General features: G+C 39.2%; 1 protein-coding gene across 6 annotated transcripts in view; it reads right to left on the minus strand.

The window, feature by feature from the left end:
* Positions 1-26,625, minus strand: part of CDC14A (cell division cycle 14A) — a 185,930-nt gene that overhangs the window by 91,261 nt on the left and 68,044 nt on the right. For all 6 annotated transcript variants that reach the window (XM_049616724.1, XM_049616722.1, XM_049616725.1 and 3 more), the window contains exons 6-7: positions 12,068-12,134; positions 8,775-8,837 (exon numbers count right to left, since the gene is read on the minus strand). In XM_049616724.1, coding sequence (XP_049472681.1) covers positions 8,775-8,837; positions 12,068-12,134 — 130 coding nt within the window. The remainder of the gene's footprint in view (positions 1-8,774; positions 8,838-12,067; positions 12,135-26,625) is intronic.

The raw sequence follows: 26,625 nt of genomic DNA on the forward strand, positions 1-26,625 counted from the left end.
GTCAGGACATGCTCACATACCTGCATTCTGGAGCTTGCTTGACCCCAGTCCTATGGCAGGAATTCACAATTACAAGGGCAGAAATTCACATTTTTCCAATTCCATAATCCATGAACAAGAGGGCAGACCAAGCAAGCAGCACTGAGATTACATTCTAGTTTGCTCTACAAACTCTAACCCAAAGCAGTCTTGAAACATCATACCTTAGGTGTTCAACAGCATTGAGTCCTGCTGTTGACCTGAGGTGACACACTAAGCAAAGGAAAACCCAACGAATGTTACCAGTTCTCAAGGTACATACAAAAAGGCATCCTCAGGAGTCTACACCACCTGGTCAGTTTGACAATTTACTTATTAACAGCAATGAAGGATGACAAAGTCAACCTGGAGACAGTCTCTGCTCATATATTAAACTAAACTGATGTTACATGGACTCCCTGCTTGAATATTATAATCCCTAGCAATCCTGTGTTACAAATAACTGGTTAAAAAAAAAATCTTACTATCAGAACACAGACTGGCTGGTAATGAAAGAATGAAACATCATTTACTGATGCTGTCTACCATAGTTAATACCTTTTTCTCTTGGAGTTTACTACAAAATCAGAATGAATTCTTAATAAATCTTGGTCACTTTCATTAGAAAGTAGTTATTTTTAGCAAATTATATAAAATATTTTGAAATACGCTACACTCCTGGTTTTAGTATGCATTCGGTCATGTCTTTATTCTTTCATTTTACAAACATTCAATGACTGCCCACTATGAGCATACTATGCTACTGGTTACTTACTCAGACAAAGATGAGTAAGACTCGGTTCCTGACCTCAAGTAGCCAGAGTGCAGGGAAGACACAGATGTGTAAATAGAGCATCAAGCAACACTGTGTGAGAAGAGCTCCCACAGAGCTAAGAATAACTTAGACACATGCACATAAATATGGTGGGCAGGAAAGAAGGGATCACAGGCAGGAGGGGGGAACAAGAGCATGCCGGAAGGCACAAAAGCATGCAGCTGCGAAGCCCATGAAGGACTTAACATAAGAGACTGATATAATCAGACACAATTTCTAAAACATATACTCCGATAGTAATATGAACACTTGATGGAAGAGGCCCAAGAGTCAACAAAGACCCTTGGGGCACCTGGATGGCTCAGTCAGTTGAGCATCTGACTCTTGATTTCAGCTCAGGTCATGATCTTACAGTTGTGGGATAGAGTCCCACATTAAGCCCCACATCAGGCTCCATGCACAGCATGGAGCCTGCTTAAGATTCTCTCCTTCTGCCTCTCTCCCCTGCTGTGCTCTCTCTCTCTCTCTCTCTCTCTCTAAAATAAAATTGAAAAAGAAAGAAAGAAAGAAAGAAAGAAAGAAAGAAAGAAAGAAAGAAAAGGAAGGAAGGAAGGAAGGAAAGAAGGAAGGAAGGAAGGAAGGAAAAGAGAAAAGGAAGGAAGGAAAGACCCATTCCCAGACATGTAGAATTGACCAATGCTTCCTTATAAACAGTTCCCACATGGGCTACATTATAATGTGGCTAAGATAATGTGAAATCACCTTCTAGAATAGCAATGCTCTTTTACCTAAAGAATACCCTGTAGGTGAAAATAGCAATAAAAATGACTTATTGCTAGAAAAATCACTAGAATATCTCAGGAGCAAAATTTTCCACATTCAGCCTGTCATGAATGAATGAGAAATTCTGTGTAGACAACTGATCTGCTCAGCAAGAAAACGGGGCTTGTGGTGAAGGTCAAACATGATGAATTCACAGAACGAGGCAGAGGGATATATAGATTCAAAGATAGCAGATGGTAAGAATAAAGGTTCTCACCCCATACATGAAGAGATGAAATTACAGGTAACCTCTTGAGAAAGAAAAAAAAAAAAAGACTGGACCCAGCAAATATACTGAGCAAATAGAAGGTATTTAATAAGTGTTCAATAAACAAACTGAAAAGTAATCAACTGAAGGCCACAAAGAATGTAATGCAGCTTCTTGACCCCCATATAACAAAAGTTTAACTGTACACCGTTTAACTGTTTCTGTAGAACAAAGCTTTCCAACAAAATGTAGATCCCTGGGTAGAGATGGGGACAGCCAGAGTCCTCTAGGCCAGTCATCAACAGCTATGAGCTATGACCACAGGGTGCTGAGCAAATATTATTTTCCATGTGTACCTTGAGGAGAGGAACAAAAGGAGGCCCTACGCAGTGACTCCACACAGGCAGTAACCAGTCTTTCTGTCACCAGGTCTGCAGTAGCCAAGCATGGCTCTAACCACGTCCATCAAGTAACCACTGTTAACGTGGTCCAGGTTTGTCAGCATGGAAAAGCAAAGGGCCAAGTCCATAATTCCAGGACATATCCTCATACTGACAATGCTGCTTCACTGAAAGCATTTTTTTTTTCTCAAAAAAAGGAATGATTTATGGGAGGGGGGGAGATAAAAAGATAGTGGAAGATATAAAATAGCTCAGAGAAAGGAGTCAAAGTGATTTCGTAGTTTTTTGAAGTAGGCTTTACATAAACTTTAAGCTCCATCTAATCCCCAAAAAGGTATTTACGGCAATTCCTAGGGATTGCATGGGCCAAATTCGGGATGGGGTAATGAACATAAGCCACAGCGGTGAGGCATATCCACGTGCTGCCACTGAAGCTTGTTTCCTTGCACTTCTCTCCTCCTCCCGTCTCCCCAGGACAGGGTGCTGCTGAGTTGGTCTGTGTGTGGCCAACATAGACACATCATCAAAAAGGACAAGCTTCTGGTAAACAGGAGAAAGCCCCTCGGAGACAACCAAACCACAAACTAAAGACACAACTTCAAATTCTCTTTGATAAATAACAACTGCTTAAAAGCAGCACCATTAATGATTAGTGGCGTGTAGGCAAGGCCTTATTTACCCAAGAAAGAATGTTAAAAAGATTGACCGAAGGGGCGCCTGGGTGGCTCAGTTGGTTGGGTGTCTGACTTTGGCTCAGGTCATGATCTCACGGTTTGTGGGTTCGAGCCCTGAGTTGGGCTCTGTGCTGACAGCTCAGAGCCTGGAGCTTGCTTCAGATTCTATGTCTCCCTCTCTCTCTGCCCCCACCCCACTCATGCTCTGTCTCTCTCCCTCTCTCAAAAATAAATAAACGTTTAAAAAAATTAAAAAAAAAAAAAAAAAAAAAAAAGGTTGACTGAAGGCAGACTCAGTGGATGGATGCTGTTATTTCTAGGTCTCCCAAGCAGGACATCATGAGCAGTAACAGTATAGAGGTATGGCCAGGGTACAGCTCCTCACGTCTGCTTAGGTGCATAATTTGAATACTCAAGCTCTTTCATCTTCATTGTTGTTTGCCAGGGCAAAAGGTCTATTTCCATTTTTCAAGTGACCTGATTAATGGCTAGGTTTCGAAAGAGTGGCTGCTTTCTTAGTTTTGCGAAAACCCGAAAAGAAATCTGTTGGGAAAGTATGAATGTTTTGACACTGGTTCTTAGTAGAAGCTTTTGGACCACATTCTCACAGTTACTTCAGGGGACCTTGGTGGCCGAGCTGCCAGAATTACATCTGTTTGATCAGTGCAGATGTGAAAAATGCACAGGCAACAGCTTGGCAAGACCTGAGAGGCCACATGTCGGAAGATACTTTTGGTCATCAATTATTAATGGGCCATTTTGCAAGTCACATAAAAATAAAGCAAGAGCCTGAGATATCTTACCCCAAGCCTTCTAAATATGACAGGACCTTAACTCTTAGGTGAACAATTAGATTACCTGAAGCAAGAAGACATAACCTGTTCTGCTTATCCAAGGCTTCACGTCATTCTGAAGGACCCCGACTTTCATGGGCAAGCCTGTCCTTGTGGAATCTGCCCTCTCGCGGGGGCGCCTGAGTGGTTCAGTCGGTTAAGCGTCCGACTTCAGCTCAGGTCATGATCTCACGGTTTGTGGGTTAGAACCCTGCATCGGGCTCTGTGCTGACAGCTCAGAGCCTGGAGCCTGGAGCCTGCTTTGGATTCTGTGTCTCCCTCTCTCTCTGCCCCTCCCCTGCTTATACTCTGTTTCTCTCTCTCTCTCAAAAATAAATAAACAAAAAATAAATAAAAAGAATCTGTCCTCTCACTACACATGGCTACTGAGCCCTTGAAATGTGACTAGTCCAAACTGAGACATGCCATGGAGCAAACTACACACCAAGTTTTGAAGGCTTAGTCTCAAAAATACAAACGTTAAAATACATCATCAATGATTTTTATATTGATTACACGTTGAAATGATATTTTGGGTAAATTGCATTAAATAAAATATATTTAAACTAATTTCATAATTGTTTTTTTCTAAATGTGGCTACTAGAATGTTTAAAATATATATAAATACTTTTCATTATATTTCTATTGGACAGCACTGCTCTAGACCCATGAATTGCTGGAAAGATGGATATAACCTTTTGCAGAATGAGCAAACGTTTATCTATAGACCTTATAAAACAAGTATTTCTCATATTCTGCTGACCTTGTCATTAACAACATTTTTTTTAATATGAAATTTATTGTCAAATTGGTTTCCATACAACAGCCAGTGCACATCCCAATGCCCTCCTCAATGCCCATCACCCACCCTCCCTCCTTCCCACCCCCATCAACCCTCAGTTTGTTCTCAGTTTTTAAGAGTCTCTTATGGTTTGGCTCCCTCCCTCTCTAACTTTTTTTTCCCCTCCCCAATGGTCTTCTGTTAAGTTTCTCAGGATCCACATAAGAGTGAAAACATACGGTATCTGTCTTTCTCTGTATGACTTACTTCACTTAGCATAACACTCTCCAGTTCCATCCACATTGCTACAAAAGGCCATATTTCATTCTTTCTCATTGCCACATAGTATTCCATTATGTATATAAACCACAATTTCCTTATCCATTCATCAGTTGATGGACATTTAGGCTCTTTCCATAATTTGGCTATTAACAACCTTTTTAAGTAGAGTTCTTATCATAAATATCACACATAGAGACGCAGTCTCATTAATTTAGGCTCTTTCTTGAGCCAATTTATATATGAAATGTAGTACAGTCAAGTAGTGCCTTTGAGGGGCACCTGGGTGGCTCAGTGGGTTAAGCCTCCAACTCTTGATTTCATCTCAGGTCAGGATCTCAGGGTTCGTGAGATTGAGCCCCATGTAAGGCGCTGTGCTGACAGCACAGAGCCTGCCTGAGATTCTCTCTCTCCCTCTCTCTCTGCCCCTCCCTGACTTGTGCTCATGCTCTCTCTCTCTCTCAAAATAAATAAACATTTTTTTTAAAGTGTCTTTGAAAAGCTTCATCCTGACATCCCCCAATAATCTAAGATTTACATTCTCCTAATTTGCCATCAATGATAAAATTTTACTTTGAAAACCACAATGTCCCTTCAAAACTAAGCGGATAGAGCTAGAGGGTATTATACTAAGCAAAATAAGTCAGTCAGAGAAAGACAAATATATGATTTCACTCATGTGGAAAACAGATTAACATAAGGGAAGGGAAGCAAAAATAATATAAAGACAAGGAGGGGGACAAAACATAAGAGACTCTTAAATACAGAGAACAAACTGAGGGTTGCTGGAGGGGTTGTGGGTAGGGGGATGGGCTAAATGGTTAAGGGGCATTAGGGAGGACACTTGTTGGGATGAGCACTGGGTGTTATATATAGGGGATGAATCACTGGAATCTACTCCTGAAATCATTATTGCACTATATGCTAACTACCTTGGATATGGATATAAATATAAATATAAATATAAATATAAATATAAATATATAAATAAGAAAACCACAATGTCTTCATTGCAATACCAACTTTGCTGGGGCAAATGGAATATGTGAATCTAGCTATCCCCCACGTTCAGCAAATGTCCAGAGTCACTAAAGCAGGTGGGAGAACAGTGAGAGAAATTATGACAAGAAAGGATTAGGCCCACAGATTGTCAAAAAGAGAGTTCCTTTATTTATTCAGTAAGCAGCATTTATGAAATGCTCACTCCCTGAAAATCATGCTTCTATTTGTGATTTTCTTTTCCTAGGCTTAATGATAGAATGGACATATCATTCTCAAAAACGGAAGTAATTTGACATTTTCTGTCAAATGTTCACCAACTGCCACCTGTCTCTCATTACCTGAGTTTTGTTGTTATTGTTGTTGTTTATTCAGGTGAGGATATGACCACATTCTTAACAGATTTTTTTGGTTGGCTGGTTGGTTGGTTGGTTGGTTGGTTGGTTGGTTTGCAAGAATGAAACTGTACTGTTTCAGGTTTTTCAACAGCTTTCCAACTACTTCTCAACATCAACATCAAAGTTTACAAAAAAAAAGATGAAGGAATAAGTAAAGTGTCAACTAGTTTTCTCTCTTTATTGTGCTATTTGTTCCTTCCTCTCCCTCTTGAATCCCCACCCCAATACCTTCTTTTAATGGAAATGGCTTTTGTTTTCTGCCATAGAATGTTCTCCATGCTCATATACATGGAACATGAAACTTAACAAATTTGGAAGTCCACTTTAAGAATATAAAATTATGGGGGAGCCTGGGTGGCTCAGTCGGTTAAACATCCAACTTCGGCTCAGGTCATGATCTCAAGGTCCATGGTTCGAGCCCCGCATCGGGCTCTGTGCTGACAGCACAGAGCCTGGAAGCTGCTTTGGATTTTGTGTCTCCCTCTCTCTCTGCCCCCCACCCCACTCATGCTCTGTCTCTCTCGAAAAAAAAAAAAATTAAAAAAATTAAATATATATATATACACACACACATATATATATAATTATGAATATAAAATTAGGTATAGGACCTTTCTTTTTTTTAAGTAGGCTCCATACCAATGTGGGGCTTGAACTCATGACCCTGAGATTAAGAGTCACATGCTCTATCAACTGAGCCAGCCAGGCACCCCTTAAAATTAGGTATAGGACCTTAAAAGGTGCCCATGCAAGTGGGGGGGGGGGTCTCTAAAATTTAAGCTTTGTTAGCTTCATAGGAAATAGCTCTGCTCATATAATACAGACATAATATATGTATATGCAGGGTTTGAGGGGCAGATTCTTTGGTCATTACTAAAATGCCATGATAACAATGCTTTTGTGGTTAAAAAAAAATACTTAAGGATTTTAATAAAGTGCACTAAACTTATTAATAAATTTAGCACTATTTATTGATTTGAGGAGAAGTAGCAGCTTTATGATGTTAAAACTTTCTATCCAAGAACTCAGTATAAATTTTTCCCCTTAGTCATGTCCCAAAGAATTTGCAATCCAATAAGAAAAAATAAAAGTTTGTACACAAATAGCCACGATACAGGAAAAGTGGAAAGTACAAATTGTAACATGTGAAACTGAAGAGAGAAAATACTCAAGAGAGTAAGAGCTGATCTGTGTAGATCTGGCACGCATGAAATGGAGGAGGGGAACCGTTAAAGGAGATGGGCACCTGGCAGAAAGGAAGCTCGGCCAGGGCACAGGGACACTCAAGAAGCAGTAAATACGCAGCTCGGTGGGGCTGGCATGCAGAGGGCACACGGTGAGCAAAGTGAGACAAGGAGAGCAAGAGGGCTGGAGCCCATCCATGCTAAGAATGCCAGGACAGAGGACTCTATCCTCAATTCTGCAGGGCAGTGCAGTTTGGGGCCAAGACAGGCCAAGACGAGAGCTCTGTTTTAAGATCAGTCAGTCAAGTGGGTGCAAGACCAATAGGAGAAGGGCCAGGGCTCATTAGAGTGGTTACCATAGTCTACGACAGAGGGTGTGAGACCTGCGCCAGAGTGAAAGAAGTAGAACAGAAAGGACCGGAAAGATGAAACATACCACAGGGCACCAGCAATGAGAATGCAACTACTGGTTAGATCAGGGAGGGAAAGAGAAGTGTTTCTGTTCTTATGCCTGAGTGAAAAGCAGGATGGTGGTGCCATTAATACAGATGAATGAAGTGGAAGACCATGTTTGAATGAAAGACAGTCAATTTCTTTTCACATATGTTATATGTGAAGTTTAACATGTAAGCAGGCTATCCAAACAGACATCCTGAACTAGAGCCCAAAGTGGGAGGGCTGCCCTCTCTTGCTAAGGAGGGGGACACATTTCACAACTCCTCTGGAGGACCCCAACAGAAGAGCTCCCTTTCATAGAATGTTGAGCCTACTCACATTCTACAGGCTTCTCATCTTCCAGAGAAACTAACTGCTTCTAGACTCTTCCTCCTCCTACTCAGAAAGTGCTCTCCTTCAACATCTTAGAGCACAGCCTAGCTGGGACAGCCCTTGACTAAACTCTGCATCGTTGAGCAGGCAAGACATTATTCAAAAGCTTTGTGATGCCACAGGAAAAAAAATTCACCCAACCCATAGAACTAGGTAAATTCAGCCATATTTCAAAATAAAATTTATGCAGCAGAAACCAATACAAGGCCAAAGTCCAATTTTGTTTTAAACAGAACCTGAATTTTTAAAATAATGGTAACTCAGTTTCACTACCAAACTACACTTTGAAATTATTTTTTCTTATAAACTAAATGTGCAAAGTAATTACTAATAGAGGTTTGATACGAGAATATTATAGATACGACATTTTCCCAAACTAAAATTTGGGTGACTGCTGGTTCAAAGGTAATAGCCAAAGCTGAAAGGACAAAACTGACAGCTATGGAAAACGCCAGAATGCGTTTATTTTAGCAGTCACTAAATTTGCAATACTTGAGTGTTGGGGGGTGGTGGGGTACAGGGGATTTTAATTAACATGAAATTATATCTTGCAAAACATTAAAATGTACAAACCTCGTAATGTTCATATTCATCCACATCAAATGTCTCAAAGTCAAAAAATCCATGTTGTAATCCCTAAAAGCAGAACTTGAATTAGTTTTTCCACACCAAATTGATAACTTTTAGCCATTCCTACTCACAAATGACCCTCACTAACCTGAAGGAAAAAGCTTGAAACCTTTCATTTATAACACCTATCTAGAAATCATCTAATATTAGTAATTTTGCTTTGAGACTTTCTTACAAGTGGGACTGAACACTTAGAAAAACATGAAAATATGTCCTGCAAAACAGATCTAGAGTCCTAATTTACATTGTTTTGTGTGTAAATAAATTAATTATGTATATAGGGGTGCCTGGGTGGCTCAGTCGGTTAAGCGTCTGACTTCGGCTCAGGTCATGATCTCACAGTTTGTGAGTTCGAGCCCCAAGTCAGGCTCTGTGCTAACAGCTCAGAGCCCGGAGCCTGCTTCGGATTCTGTGTCCCGCCTCTCTCTTTGCCCCTCCCTCACTTGTGCTCTGTCTCTCTCTGTCTCTCAAAAATAAGTAAATGTAGAAAAAAAATTGTTTTAATAAATTAATTAATTATGTATATAAAATGGAGCATACTAGCAAATATATAGTTAAAACCCATTTGGGAATGACGCAATTAATTCATATCAAACCATGACAGAATACCTAACAGTGATTAACTTTTCATATAGGAGAAGAAAAATCAAATTTGTAGGTGCTTTTATTTTCCTTTCAGCATTAATGAGATACTTAGCAAAAAGGGCATTTTTACTCAATAGGCCCTTATTTGTCCCTGCTTTGAGAGAATTTGTTTTACAGTAATAGTTTCTGACAGAGTACAAGTGTACTAGACTGCTCGTACACTTTAGAGGAAGAGCTGATATTTTTAACAACACAAAGAAAACGTGCATTACTCCTTTTCAAAACGATCCAGCTTGCTCAGATATAATATTTTGAAGAGGACAGAGTCTCTTCTTTTATGTCATGAAGCTATACAAATTATAATAGAGTACAAACCCACAGTCGCTTTTAAAAATTATGTATTCAAGTCATTAAAAATAGAAGAAACTGTTAAGCCAAGCTGTGGTGCATCTGTATTTGAAAATATTTTACAGACCAGTGTTTTCCAAAATGCAGAGCATGGACCACCTGCAGCAGAAGCACTGACGGTAATTTAGATCTAAAATACCAATTCCTAAACCCCATGCCAGAACTATTAAATGTGATGCTTTAGGGGTAGGACCAGTATTTTAACATGCCTTCTAGGTGATTCTTACACACGATAAGGTCTGACAACACTGTTTTGTCGACCCCTACCGTTAAGAGCAAAACAAGTTGTTTACATTATTTCATCTTTAAACAAAGCAACTCAGTTGATTCCAGTGAAAGCAGTGAGAAGAGTAAACCCTGAGCTGTAACCTTCCTTCCTTTCTCTTCATTTAAAGTGTGTGTTTGTTTATGTTTCTGTGTATAGTTCACACACACATATGAACTATGCGTGTGATGATGCCCATACAACAAAATCACAAAGATATGCTTCCTAAGAAGGTAAAACTGCAGCTGTAAACTGTCTGCACTCTTAGGGGGCATGGTACTCATTGCCAAAAAAATTGCCCAGACCATGATGGCTTGTATAAGAGAGTGTGCAGGGGGATAATGTGTCTCAGTCGCTTAAAGACATGTTGAACACTCTTATCAGGTCTTTCTAAAATCTCATCTACATTCAGGTAATATTAACCCAAACATTTGATGAAACAAGAAATTTACAGAAGATGTTTTTCATGAACAAAGTACAGCTTCCCTCTATAACAGGAAGGATGTCATAAATTTCTATATTGAGTTACCAAGTTACCATAACAGGTGGGGATATTCCAGGGTGAACTCTTTCTGAACTGCATAAATTTATAAAAGAAACAGCCTGTACCAGATGGCAGAATAGGCGAAATAATAATAACAATAAAAATAACAACAATAACAATAAACAAATTACTTTCTTTCCCCCAGGCATATTTTTTAAATGCTATAATTAGGGTTCTTAACTTGTGTTACTAGAAGTCTATGTTGGTGACATTATTTGTGGGGTGGGCTAGAGTATTTTGACAGTTTTTAAGTGAAAAGAAAAATATTTGAAAACTATTTTAAAGTCTTACAGAGTTTAAATTCATTTTTAAATGAAGTATCAAAGTCAAAAAACATACATAAAACAACAAGGATATTTATCATACCAATTTTCTCAACTCAAAATGTAGCAATTATATTATTATATTATATTATATCATATTATATTACATTATGGTAGAGAAAAGAAACTGGAACAAGAATCACTGCCGATAGTGTGTTTACAGTCCTTGCCAATGGATTCTGCAACATGTACATTCCTGACTGATAAATCATGGCTGTATGTTCAAGATGGAATGATGCACTTTGAACCTTCATTCGAATTCACACTATAACGTGCATGACTTCTCAGTAAATTAGTGTTTCTAGAACACATTCTTAAAATTCTCAAAAATATTTTAGATTAACTTCTCCATTATATATATGAATAACTAAATAACTATGCCTCTAAACTATACATACAGGGCATCAAATCACCCAGGGGGATTGTTCAAACAGACTGCAGGGCCCCACTACCACAGTTTATGGTTCAATCAGTCTTGGATGGGACCGAGAATTTCATCTCTAACAAGTCCCACGCTTTGACAAACCATTGATTCATAACATACCCTTGATATGGTAGGGAAATCTGAGTTAGAATTAGCCCTGCTAAGAACTCCCTGTGGCTCTGAAACTGACTTCACCTCTCTGGGGTTGTTTCCTCGTCTATAAAGATGAGATAATATCTGGCCTACTTACTACTTCACAGAGGTATAATAATATCCAGGTAGGAAACCAACATGGAAATGTTCTCCACACTGACAGAGGTGTGGGTTGGCTTCCTGCCTCTCCCACACCAAGCTCTAGCTTGATAAGGAAGCTGAACCAGTGACAAAGCAATGTCACAGGCAGAGCAGCAGATAGGAGTGATCCATCTGCCAGGGAAAAGAAATAATTTAAATGAGAAAGGGAAATCCCTTCTACCTCAATAAGGAGTTACAGAGTTACCCACAGACACCCCTTCAATTTGTCCAACAATCTATATTTTACAGATCAATCATTGTTCAAGAAGTGGAAAGCCTTCTGCTTACTGCCTGTCCTCTCTTCTCTCCAATGAAAAACAAGAATATTGACATTATTCCTTTCTCGTATTTTGAAACTACTGTGTCAACTACAGTAAGGAGAATTATTATTACCTTTCTGATTCCCTGCAAACAGTCGAGGATGGTGAGATTGTAAGTGCAATTTCCAAAGGAAGCATCCCTATAAATACACACACACACACACACAAAAACAAAACAAAAAAACAATACTAAAAATGTACATTCAGAATATTCAAATAAGACAATACCAAAGACAATTGAAGATATGCTTGTTTGGCTTCACAGCTGTCAACATGGTAAATTTATGCAACACATCAGGTACTACTTGTTAACTACTCTTACATCTTAACTGAAGCATTTCTGAAACTGCTTTAATCCAATAGCCATGATTAATAAGAAAAGCAAATTCAAGAGCCTGAGTTCACAAGTCAGATTGCCTTCATTCAAGTTCCAACTCTGCCACATACTGGCTGGGACCTTGAACAACTTATTTTACTTCTGTGAGTCTCGGTTTCCCATCTCTGAAATGATGTTACTGATGGTATTTACCATTTACAGAATTATTGTCAGATTACATTTAATAAGTGGAAGTCCTGGAGCGCCTGGGTGGCTCAGTTGGTTAAGTTGTCAAGTCTTGATTTCGGGTCAGGTCATGACCTCATGGTGTGTGGGGTCGAGCCCCACACTGGGCTCTGCACTGACAGCACAGAGCCTACTTGGGATTCTCTCTCTCCCTCTCTCTCTGTCCCTCCCCTGCTTGTTCTCTCTCTCTCAAAATAAATAAATAAACTTTAAAAAAAGAAAAATAAATGGAAAGTCCTTCATATAAGAGCCTGGCACATAGGAAGCACCTAAGAAATATTATGGTTTTTCTTGGTATTATTAACAATGACCTGAACTGTTCCATTAAGTAAAAGATTTATAATCACCAATGGTATTCTCATAGAGGAACAACCACCTATCAGGAATATGGTAAATACAAGCATAAAAATGTAAGGAGGACAATGTAGGCAGGTCAACAGAAGCTAGCTGCTATTTTACTGGATTAAATGACACCCCTCCTATCTACCCTCCCCCCCAAAAAAACAAAAAACTATGGAAAAAGCAGTCATTCTTCCAAACAATCTCCTCTCAGGATCCAGGAGAACTTCTAATGCACCATGAAGTGTTGTATCAAAGGGAGTGGGAACCTACTGCACCGAAAATTGAGTACTTCATACTTTATTTAAGTTTTTAGAGCAACCTGCTTTAGGCAACATAAAACTGAAGTATCAAGTTCAGGTGAGGTTAAGCAAGAACTGGCACTGGAGCTTTAACACTAGCAATGTTCCAAGGTGTCCAAGGCAAGAAACTTGACCTCCAGGCTCTCAGTCTCCCTGCCCAGCCCCCAATGCTGACCTGAAGGAATAGAGCTGTCAGGCACCTGCCAATGACAAAGTCAAAGGCACCACACAAAGTTGGTTCAAGGGCAGCAGTAGGGAAGGTGCCAGAAGATGATGCTCCATGGGGAGAAAAGGACCTTTAAGTGTTTTAACATATAATTAACATAAAACTGAGTTTTATATCACAACCATCCAATGTAACTTGAACCTATGGCTGCTAAGTCATGAATTAAAATGAAGCTTCAATGTCACTGGATTTCAACATCCTGATAACCTAATATAAAAATAGGAAGTAAGCAAAGCAACTTAAAAGAAATGTTTAAGTTCTGAAGCTTCAAAGTTTTTTGTTTGCTGAAGCCTCGCTCAACAAGGGGCTTAAACCCATGACCCTGATATCAAGACCTGAGCTGCTTAATCGACTGAGCCACCCAGACACTCTTGAAACTTCAAAGTTAACCTATGTTAATAGGAAGGATTATTCTACATATGTAAATCTGATTTCAAGACATTTTTTTAATGCTATCTGAACTCATGGGTCAGTGCAAAGCAAAGTAGCCCCTTTTCCAAATATCATGTAAAGACAAACCATGTATTAAAAAGCAAATTTTAATGGACTAAACCAGAGAAAGGTATAGCTTGGGATCTAAGACAAAATAGCAGTTTATATAAAGAATCACATACTCCTTTGCAGGCACTTGTCTCTTTGGGTCAAGGTTTCAGAATCTTTCATGTGTCATGGACCCCTTAGAAATCTGATGAAGCTTGTGAACCCCTCTTCTCAGAATGATGTTTTTAAATGAATAAAATAAAATATATATGAATAACAGAAGACTAATTCAATTAAATTTATCAAAATATTTAAAAAATAATTTATAAGACCATATTTAATTATTTACTGTTTTATTAATATGTAACAAGACCTAGTAGGTCTAGTGATGACTATAATTTTGAAGAAGGAATGAACATAAATAATAAGAGATATGAAATATATAAGATGCATGTAAAAATTATAATGGGATATAAAAATGTCTGTAATTTCTATTGTGACATTCATATTGCTAATACTACTATAGTTTATTTCCAACATTTATAATTGAATATAATTAAGATAAGTGAAAACAAAGACACTTTTTGTCATCCAAACTCAGTAACTCTCTGAACTATCTCTGCAGACCCAAGATTAAAAATTACTACTTCAATAAAGAAAAAATAAAACAAAAACAAAAACTTTCTTATTTAAAATAGTAAAATAATTTTAAGAACTGGAGGTACTCTTATTCTCTGAAGTATATTTTCCCATGCCTAGACTCACCTAAATGAATTCACATAGATAAGTCATAGAAATGCTCCAGACCCAGTCTTTCTGACTGTCTGCAAAATTTGGTGAGACTATCATGATATCTCTTGGCCTATCACAGCCACAAGTTTTACCAGTGACTGAAAAGAGAGCTCTGGTGACCTGGTGATCAAATCTATAGACCTGAGAGAGGAAGACGAGTTAACATGCCATGTGACAGAATTAGGATATAAAGCAGTCACAGCAGGATGGAAAGACAGGTAGAAATTTACAGCTTGAAATATAAGGGATGCGATAAAATTAGGTCACATTCTCAGAACTGGGGAGAGGAGATGACACACCAAAGGACATTACACCCATTCCTCAGGAGAATTAATCCTCATGACAGCCACACAAGGACAAATAGCTTCCCAAACCTGCCTCCACACTGAGCAGGAGAAATGGCTTATTAGTGGAACCTGACTCCTACTTAGACAAAGGAGAGCAGCTATAAAAGTGAACAGACACAAAAACATGTTATATGTTCTCTGGGGGGAAAAAGTGAGAGAAAGAGAAGGTAGAGATGGCAGACTGAACACATGTATCTACCAAATCCACACTAAAAAGAGAATTTTGAAAGGCTTTTTAAGAAAGAAATCCAACAAGCTCAGGGAGAATAAGAGAGCAGAAGATAGCAATAAAATTGTGAAAGCTGGAAATCAGAGGAGTGGTAGTAAATTAGAAAACCAAGAAAAGGGGGGCACCTGGGTGGCTCAGTCGGTTAAGTGTCCGACTTCAGCTCAGGTCATGATCTCACGGTCTGTGAGTTCGAGCCCCGCATCAGGCTCTGTGCTGACACCTCAAAGCCTGGAGCCTGTTTCGGATTCTGTGTCTCCCTCTCTCTCTGACCCTCCCCCATTCATGCTCTGTCTCTCTCTGTCTCAAAAATAAATAAATGTTAAAAAAAAAATTAAAAAAAAAAAAAAGAAAACCAAGAAAAGGGAATATTAAGGTGACAAAGCCAGAGAATCCACCTAATTAATACTAGAAACGTCCCATAAGGCTCAGGAATTGGCAGCACTGGGTTCTTCTGGAGATAGAATGAAGGAAGTGACTGACATAAGATTGAAAGTCCACTTAAGAAGCTGAGAGATTTTATTCTATAAAAGAAACATTATCTCCCATGTTACAAATCAATCTTCCCTGCTTCCCTTCCCTTCCCTCAACCACCCAATACAGTCAGAAGCATCTAAGAATGATTGGCCCTGGAAGGCAGCAAGATACCTGCCCCATACTACGTTCAAGTTTGAATTGGAGGATTGCTTCAGGATTATTTTTCACCTATTTTTTTCTAAGAAATGGAGATGGAGGTTAGGAAAATACCAGGCTCCGTTAACTACAGAAGTCCCTTTGAGTCTGAAACTGTATCATTATTCAACACAACTGATGATCACTTTCTTCTCCAGGTATCTCCTCTGGGTCCTTCCCAACAGAACTTAAACACTTTCAGGTCTCTACCATCTTTAAAAGAAAAAAAAAAAAAAAACTGTCCCAAACTTTCTTGACTCGACATCTCCCTTCAACCACCACCCTCTCTTGAGACTCCTCTTTAAAACAAGACTTCTTCAGGGGCGCCTGGGTGGCTCAGTCGGTTGAGCATCCGACATTGGCTCAGGTCATGATCTCGCAAGTCATGAGTTCAAACCCCGTGTCGGGCTCTGTGCTGACAGTTCAGAGCCTGGAGCCTGCTTCCAATTCTGTGTCTCCCTCTCTCTCCGTGCCCCTCCCCTGCTCATGCTCTGTCCCCCGCTGTCTCTTAAAAAGTAAAATAAAACGTTAAAAAAAAATTTTAAAACAAGACTTCTCTGAAGAATTACTTCTCCCCCTGCTCCATTTTCCCTCCTCTCACATCTTAACACCCTCTGATCTGTTTCCACCCTCGTCCACACCACAAACATGTCACACTAAAGTTACCAATTATCTTCATATTGCTACGCCTAGGGGGCTTTGTTTTTAATAGAGATAAAATTCACAATTTATCCTTTTTAAAGTGTACAAGTCAGTAATTTCTTTTAGTATATTCACAATTCCTATTACCACTAATTCCAAAAGAGCTATAGCCCCCGAAAAAGAAATTCGGTGCCCATTTACAGTGACTGCTCACTTTCCCTCCCCACTTGCTGGCAATCAGTAATCTACTTTCTGTCTCTCTGGATCTGCTTCTTCTAAACCCAGGGAACATTTCCCAAGCATCATTTTACTGAATTTGTCAGCAATAATAATACTCCTTTGAATACTGCTTTCACTGGCTTCCTGGATTTTTCTTCTACATCTCCACACACTGCTACTACCCAATCTCCCTGGCAAAGCCATCCTTCTACTCCAAATCCTTAAAAGTTAGAGCTTCTCAAGGTTGAATCCCAGACTCAAATTCTTCTCACTCCATGCTCTCTCCCTAGTCCAGGACAAGTTCCCATGTATCAGCATCACCTGGATGGTTCCTTAAACTCAGAATGCTGAACCCCACCAGAAATCCTGATCCAATGGGGGCAGAACCTGAAAATCTGCGTTTCTAACAGGTTTCCAGGAGGGTACTGATGAAGCTGGTAGAAAGGAGCACATTTTGGGGCGCCTGGGTGGCGCAGTCGGTTAAGCGTCCGACTTCAGCCAGGTCACGATCTCGCGGTCCGTGAGTTCGAGCCCCGCGTCGGGCTCTGGGCTGATGGCTCGGAGCCTGGAGCCTGTTTCCGATTCTGTGTCTCCCTCTCTCTCTGCCCCTCCCCCGTTCATGCTCTGTCTCTCTCTGTCCCAAAAATAAATAAAAAACGTTGAAAAAAAAATTTTTTTAAAAAGAAAGGAGCACATTTTGAGAACTGCCCTACACAATCTAATCCATATAAACTGCCATCAATCTACCAGTGACCCTCAAATTTCTGTCTCTAGCACAAACTCCTTAAAACTGCAAAACAGGGGCACCTGGGGTGGCTCAGTGGGTTGAGCATCCGACTCTTGATTTCAGCTCAGGTCAAGATCTCAAGGTTCGTGGGAACCTCCCTCTCTCTGCCCCTCCCCCACTTGCTCTAACTCTGTGTGTCTCTCTAAATAAATAAATATATATATTTTTTAACCACATACATGACCTTCTCATTTGGGTGTCTTAAGGCATCTCACATTCATTGTGAAAGAAGACCCTCTTGCAGCTGCCCCCCCAAAACAACAACGATAATCCAGTCCTCCAGCGCTATCCCGTAAAAGACGCAGCTTCCACAACCCCTCACGCTAGAACTCAGACGTCCCTGCATCTCTCATTCCCCTTACCCTGTCCACCACAGTGTCCCACTACCTTTCCCTCTTAACTGCCTGCACTGAATTCTCTCTGATACCCCGCCCCCGCCACCTCTCGGGTGGACTCCCGCAACAGCTTTTCCACCCCCCCACCTCTCCTTGCTAATCAGTCTTCTAGCAGCAACCAGAGTGATATCTGTTTTAAAGCACATCAGATCCAGTCACTCTTCGACTATAACCCTTCACTGACTTCCGTTGTTCTCACAGGAAAGTTCAAAATGTCAACGAATGTATCCTGGTGGTATCTGGCCCTGCCTGCATAGGCCTCCTCATTTTATGCTCCTCTACAATCTGCCCATCACACCTTGTCTGAGGTCCTCCGAGAGGGCTCTCTGATCTCACCACAGGACCTTTGCTCCTGCTGGTCACATGTCTCCTGCTGCCTTTTGCCTAAGTTACCTTACCTGTCCTTCAGATCCCAACTCAAAGATCAAAGTCTCCAGGGAAAAACCTCAACCCCACCCTGGCTAGAGCAGGTCCCCAACTTTTTTTTTATTGTACTTAATCAACTATAGTTTGACATATTGTGGCATGCTTATTTGATTCTCTGCCTCTCTCTGTAGCAGCCTCAAAGAAGACAGGATCTATACATTTTTTACTTACCCTTCTCTCCCTAGTACCTAACATACTGCTTAGCACAAAATAGAGATATTGAATAAACATTTCAGTTAAGTAAAGGAGCTTGTTAAGTGATATTAAACACACTTTTATTTTAACCCAGACACTTTAGAGAGACTATAAAGAGCTTTTACTTACATCACTACACTAATGTGATATAAAGTTTTAAACTCCCACAGTTTTTATCGCAACTACAGCTCCCAATTGTTTACATAACTCCCAGTTTGCTTTTTCACTCATTTATCAATGTATTCATTCACTCATTCATTCATTCATTCATTCACTCATTCATTCATATTTATTGAGCCAAATATTTACTGAGTTGAATAAGAGGACCTATATTGTTCGTTACCTCTCCCACAAAGGACCACTGAAATCCACAGACTTCAACTGTGGGAAAAAGTATGCACACCCAATGCTGTCTGGGGACACCACAGCTCTTACCTTTATCTGTCATGATAGTTTTACCATGCATTGCATTAACTCCCTTAAATAGGTAAACACCATGCTGCTCTTCATTCAGAGAGAAGTTCATATCCCAACACCCAGGGTTTCTAATCACTCATCTCTGCTGAAGAAGAAATCCTACATCCCTCCCCAATATGGAAGACTAAGGTTACAGACAACAGTTGTCTAGACACATCCAAATACAAATTTAACCCAACCTCATGCTAGACCATCTAAACTCCATCCATCGCAACAACTCTCTTTGTAAGTGTGACGTCCAGCATAGTAGCCAAATGAACCATGAAAGTATTATGAAATGATTATAAAAATCCACTAACTATGACCTTGGGAGTGGCTGGCAGTCAACAAATATTTGTTGAACGAAAAACTAAATGACTGAATATTTGAATAGATGAAGCAACTGGAACTTTATTATGTTTTTGTATTTATTTTCCAGAGAAGCAATAGAAGAAACATTAAATTTAAGAAAACTAGAACCACCATCCACAATGAGATAAAAAGAGAAAGTGCGGAATCCCACTATTGTCATAGAGCATAGGCTCCCACCAAGTGATTACTGAATATTCAAGAATTTTCAGAACCCAAATTAGCATTGGTGGCTGTATTTGCACCACAGAAATCAACAAACCCTTTTTACTTACAGAGCCTGTTTACCAATATACCACTGCTTGTAGCCTAAGAATCTAGACATCACTGTGAAAGAAGCAACCTTATAAATGTTAATAATGAGGAGCCAAAACGGGAGATGAAAGAACATATTCACACAAAGCAATAAGAAGGCATTTCCGGTAATGAAGCTGTTGGAAATGAAGAAAGAATAAAGAACAGAGTCACAGGGTTTAAAATGTAGAGACTACAGGGGCACCTGGGTGGTTCTGCCGAAGCGTCTGACTTCAGCTCAGGTCATGATCTGGTGGTTCATGGGTATGAATCCCATGTTGGGCTCTGTGCTGACAGCTCAGTGCCTAGAGCCTGTTTCGGATTCTGTGTCTCCCTCTCTCTCTGCCCGTCCCCCATTCACACTCTGTCTCTCTCTGTCTCAAAAATAAACAAACATTAAATAAATAAATAAATAAATAAATAAATAAATAAATAAAATGTAGAGACTACACTGAAGAATACAAAAGAGCTGACAGAAGAAATATTGGGGATGGCTATGATCTACGTATGTTTTAAAATTTTTTTTTTTCAACGTTTTTTATTTATTTTTTGGGACAGAGAGAGACAGAGCATGAACGGGGGAGGGGCAGAGAGAGAGGGAGACACAGAATCGGAAACAGGCTCCAGGCTCCGAGCCATCAGCCCAGAGCCTGACGCGGGGCTCGAACTCACGGACCGCGAGATCGTGACCTGGCTGAAGTCGGACGCTTAACCGACTGCGCCACCCAGGCGCCCCGATCTACGTATGTTTTAATTCCATGATTCTCTGTGAGTTCTCTGGATAACAAATAGTTAGGAGGTATGCCAATATCTTCAGAGCAATGGGTTGGAAACCATCTCAAAGATTCATCTAAGCACCTTCCAAGCACTGACCTAAATCCAACTACACAACCGCACAAGAACATGAGCTTCTTTTAAAAAAAAAAAAAATTGTTTTAACGGTTATTTATTTTTGAGACAGAGAGAGACAGAGCATGAATGGGGGAGGGTCAGAGAGAGAGGGAGACACAGAATCTGAAACAGGCCCCGGGCTCTGAGCTGTCAGCACAGAGCCCGACACGGGGCTCAAACTCACAGACTGTGAGATCATGACCCGAGCTGAAGTCGGACGCTCAACTGACTGAGCTACCCAGGCGCCCCAAGAACATGAGCTTCTTAAGGACCGGTAATGTGTCCTTTATGTCTGCATGCCCAGAGTCTAGCACAGTGTTGGGTCCATTAATGTTTTAGACGTCAAATGAATGAATAAATGATCACTACCAGGAAATCATTCATCTTATATCTGAACAACTCTAGTGGCTGGGAACAACTGACCCAACAAAACAAAAATTATATAAAACAATTTTGAATCATAAACTATGTACAATAATGAAAATTCAATCTAGGTCATTGCTGTCCAACAGAAATATGATGCTGTCCACAAAAGAGAACCAAAATTATAATTTTAACTTTGTTCAAAACCATATTTAAAGAAGTAAAAAGAAACAAGTGAAATCAATTAGTAACACATTTTCTTAATCACCATAATTATAAAGAAGACATTTTACATTTTTTATACCAAATCTTCAAAATCCAATATATATCTTTAACTTACAGTCTCAGTTTGGACTAAACAAATTTCAAGTGCTCAAAAGCACACAAAGCTGCTAGCTACCATACTGGACAGTTCAGCTCTAGACTATATTGTATGGATACCTGGGAACTAGACAATGCACCAAAATATTCACATAATTATCCAAACTATACTTGACTTCCAGTCTCTGAACAAATCCATGACACATATGTACTAGCTCCAGAGAAAAGAAAGAGCTGATTGCTTGTATCACCTAGGCTACAAGATGAAAAGGTATTTGATGAGAATTCGTAGGGAGAACAGAGCCATCTCCCACTCAAAGAGCAAAATCAAATGACTTCATGGGGCAGCAAAATCAAAAGCTGAACACAACCAGTACCTAACAAACACAGAACACAGAATCTCCTGCTTTTCAGATTTAATGTAAGGCCATACAGTAATCTCTCTGTTCATCTAAAGAAACGGATATGTAAAAATTAATTTCTAAATCATGGCTTAAAAGGTTACATAAAGTCAGCAGAATAGGATCTGTTTAGAACTAACAATAACGGGCACCAAAAAAACAGATCAAGCACTATGCTCTGGGCCTTTTATCAACATGTGAGTGCCACCCATTTAACTACATTAATTCTGCTTCACAGATAAAAATAATAGTAAATTGTCTTTAATCCAGGTATCGAAAAGAGCTTCATCTACAAGACATTCAACAAAATAACTATGTTCATTAATGTAAATGATTGCAATCTTTTTCTAAACCACCTTTATCACTGACTCTTCAGTAGAAAGTTTGGTAACACCGATCTGGGACCATAAAAATAAGAATAACAAAAAAGTTATCTGAACCAATTTTCACATTGAAGCACTGCCATGTTCTCAAAAACAGAATAGATGTAACTCACTTCCTTACATGTAGTTAGTGGGTTATAAAGACCCTGACAGTTGTTTCTGTTCTCAGATCCTATATAATGGTGCTTATTTACCACTATAACAAGAAAAATCTGATAAAGAGACTGCTTTTCATGGTAGTCCAAGTTACTCAACATGCCCTAGCTGTTGAAAATGGATTCAACAGTTTGTACTGGATAAGCCATCTACTTTTATCTATTTTCAACACTCAGGAAACTGGCACAACCTCAGTACTCAAAACTAATGCAGATCTTTCTCATCATACCAAGCATTAAAAACAAAGGTTTATTAAAGATCCATGAGGGCAGAAATAACCCCAAAGATCACCACTGAGAAGCAAAGAGGTAGCCGTCAGAAGGAAAAATTGAAAACGAAAATAAAATCTTTAAAAGGATAAAATAAATTTCGTTTCTATATTTTTGATACTCAAGAGAAAAACATGGTAAGGAAAACTTTCCCTTTGAAATACAAAGTTAATTGCTAAATACACTTTGACAAAAATCACAATATCATATTTAAGTTAACAAATATCTGGCTCAACGTTTCCTGTGAAGAGATAGATTTTATAATAACATCTAACATCTACCAGCACATGTTTACTTTGCTTTAGAAGAAAGAAGGCAGCCTAATGCCAAGTTCTAAGTGGTTGACCCCTTTGAGCCTTTGTTCAGAGACCTACAAGTTCTGGCATGCCCAGATGATCTAGAGTCATTGCTTCAGAGATTTCCCACTAAGACTCAGCCACATTAAGACACAGCTCAGCAACAGGGATATCACTAAGGGTCATCCCCAAAACACAACAAACCCCTCCCTTAATACAAACAGTACGGATTCATTTTAATGACAAATGTCATTAAAGGACTGCCTTTGGGAGGTTTGTGGGTCCTCTGGTAAGAAAGGTTTTCTAGTCTCACACGTGCTCTAAGAGAAAAGTAGTATGTTCCTGTTCATAGTAGATAAAATGCTATCATTTGACAAGCCATCTATTTCCAAGACTCTCAGGAAACAACATAAAAACAGTTCCACAAATGACAGCATATTATTCTAATCCCAAGAGATCCACTTTGTTCCACACAGGTGTGGATCAGGAAATGTGTCCTAAAATGTTTCAGAACACTGGTGCTGCCGGATAGGAACAGAAACTGCAGGGAGTGGGAAGGGATTCAGGATGAAGTACTTTGGAAGAGCTGGCGTTAAACTAAGTCAAACAGATCTCTCTATTACTCAGAGCCGTTCAGAATCTTTAAAATGAGAATGTGCTTTTCATTTTTTTATTTTAAGTTTATTTATTTTGAGAGAGAGAGTGAGCACATGAGCAGGGGAGGGCAGAGAGAAAGGGAAAAAGAGAATCCCAAGCAGGCTCCTCACCATCATCATGGAGGCCAAGGTGGGGCTCAAACTCACAAACTTCGAGATCATGGTCTGAGCAGAAACCAAGAGTCCTACGCTCAACTGAGTGAGCCACCTAGGTACCCCAAGAATGTGCTTTTTAAACCTCCAAGATGGAGAGTTCTAAACTTATTTGACCTTTGAATCTTTTTATTTGTTTATTTTTATTTTTATTTTGCCACAGCAGATCACATAGAGCCATGTTTCTCAAACTTGGCAGCATACTGGAATTATGTAGAAAGTTTCTGAAAATCCCAATACCCAAACCTAATACCCCAGACCAATTATGTCAACATTTCCAGGAGTAGAACCAGGCACCAGTATTTTTTAAAACCTCTCAGACTTTTTAAAACCAAGCATAAGAACCAACATAACTTTGGGAAATACTACCTATAGGTCTAGCCTCTTCTCCAAGCTAAAATAAAATAGCTACACAAAAATGCATTCCTGGGCCTATCCAGGAAGAGACTTGCAAAAAAAAAAAACAAAACAAAACAAAACAAAACCAAAATAGAAAAACTAAACTAATAGCTGGAGATGGAACATTCAACATTCAACCAGCTTTATTCCATTGGGTATCAGCAGAGCACCCTTACCTCAGCCTCACCTCTGTACCTAGTCAATGTTTGTCATGTCATGCTTTCTGTATTTGTCTTCAAAACTGGGACTCTGGATGTTCTTTATTGTCTGTACTGTTTCACTCCCCACTTAATATTATATGTCATAGAAAACTTGACTTTAGCAGATTTATGAATCATCATCGATACTAAAAAAACTTACCAAACTGACACATATGGATCAATAAACAAAGAAGTAAGGGTAAAACAAATTTAAAAGCACAAAAGAGATCAAAATGAAGAGTTGTGCAATTTCCATGTTTTGCAAGGCTTAGAGTTTTCACAAATACTGTTTTATGAACGTCAGAGAATGCAGATTTGAAAACCACAGCCACTGACTGCCAAGAAAACAATCTGAGAACTGCACTCAGAGTTGGTGGTCTCATGGGACCTTAGACAAGCACAATTAATATGAGTTTGTAGAACAATTGGTCAATAGTATAGACTATGAATCTGGTAGTACGCTGAAAGGAAAAGTATCTAAGAAGATTCACACCAGGCTTGCCAATTCAAACTCTGCTGACTCTGACCCTAGAACTGAAAGGCCCTTGTTCCCTGGAAGGCCAACTGCCAAGCCAACACTAAAGATGGATGGACTCAAAGAACTGAAGTAAGTGAAAAATACCCTCTTCCTCTAGTTTTCAGCCAACGTCACTCTTGACAAACACATTGGCTATCCTTAATACAAGCAAAAGTACATTTTTTGACACATTTACTTTACAATTAAATGGAACATCCTAATACTGACTTGCAAACAGTAACGTCATAGCAAACACTCCTTGAGTGTCACAACAGCCAGAAATTCAACTATCTCTAAAGTCTACTATAATCAATGTAATCAAGACTAAGCAGTAAATGGGGATTCGGGTGAAGGTGGTCAAAGGTACAAACTTTCAGTTATAAAATAACTACTGAAGATGTAATGTACGACATGATGACTACAGTTAACACTGCTGTATGGTAGACTTGAAAGGTGCTAAGAGAATAGGTCCTAAAAGTTCTCCTCAAAAGGGGGAAAACTTTTTTTTGTAACTCTTTGACATGATGGATATTAACTAAATTTATTGTGATAATCATTTTTTTTTAATTTTTTTTTTAACGTTTATTTATTTTTGAGACAGAGAGAGAGCATGAACAGGGGAGGAGCAGACAGAGAGGGAGACACAGAATCTGAAACAGGCTCCAGGCTCTGAGCTGTCAGCACAGAGCCCGATGCGGGGCTCGAACTCACAGACCGTGAGATCATGACCTGAGCCGAAGTCAGACGCTTAACCGACCAAGCCACCCAGGCGCCCCTATTGTGATAATCATTGATGTCAATTACATCTCAATAAAACTGGGTGAAAAAAAAGAATAGGCAGTAAAGTTGCCCAACTCTTTTTATTTTTATTTCCCTCATCTTTACAGAATGTTTACCTAAGGTAATATAAATCTATAATCTACAGTTTTTTAAGATAAATCCAAAAGAAAAACCTCAGTCAGACAGTCCTTTCAGTTATAGTAATGTGCCTGTACTGCAAACATCATAATGTATAATATCCTGCCTAACCTACCATTATAAAAGACAAGCTAAGCCATGCAAATGAAATCACAGCACCTAAAATCAACACCTGGATTGTTATTTTCCAGTTTTCATCCTAACATGAAAAGGCAATCGTGGTGCCTACCTCTAACATCTCCTCCAATCCCCAGTTTCAGGTTTAAACCTCCTTCTTCAGTATTCCCATAGTACCTATCTCCTGAATTGAACAAAGCACGACAATTGTCTTACATACCTACACACTTACAAACTATGCACTGAGTTCCCCAGAACAAATACCTTGCTGTCCTTATCCTCCTAAGATCCATAAGACTATCACAGTGACTAGCACAGAAAAATCCATAAATAAATTAATGTATCTATTCCCTGGCACACAAATAAGAGCCCAATCCCAGTCCTCAAGAGAAGAGTCAGCCATATTTGGTGAAGAGTCACCCATGCAAACAAATAAATACAAGACATTTGGTTTAATTATGTATGTAGCAAATGTAATACACAAAATGCAATACACAAAATATAATGGGGAATTACAGGCAAAGGACCTACCAAGCCTCTCTAGAAAAATGAGGAAAGGCTTCACAGAAAAGATTGCTTAGATACATTTTTATTAAATGAATAAATCTTGAAGTAGAGCATTATTTAAGTTCACAGTAGCCTTAAAACTTCTTTATTAGAAAAACATTAAAAGTATAGAGCACAAATGGAAACAGGAATTTGATGGAGGGGCACATAAAGATACCAGCCATACTTTGACAAGCCTTCAAACTGGTCTTCATTTTTTAAAAACTTTAAATAATAAAGCAATTGCACTTAAATAGAAGTTCTTTCAAGGCTTCTTGTTTTTTATTTTTTTATTTTTTTATTTTATTTTTTTTTT

This window comes from Panthera uncia (genome assembly GCF_023721935.1).
Source record: "Panthera uncia isolate 11264 chromosome C1 unlocalized genomic scaffold, Puncia_PCG_1.0 HiC_scaffold_4, whole genome shotgun sequence".
Lineage (NCBI taxonomy): Eukaryota > Metazoa > Chordata > Mammalia > Carnivora > Felidae > Panthera > Panthera uncia.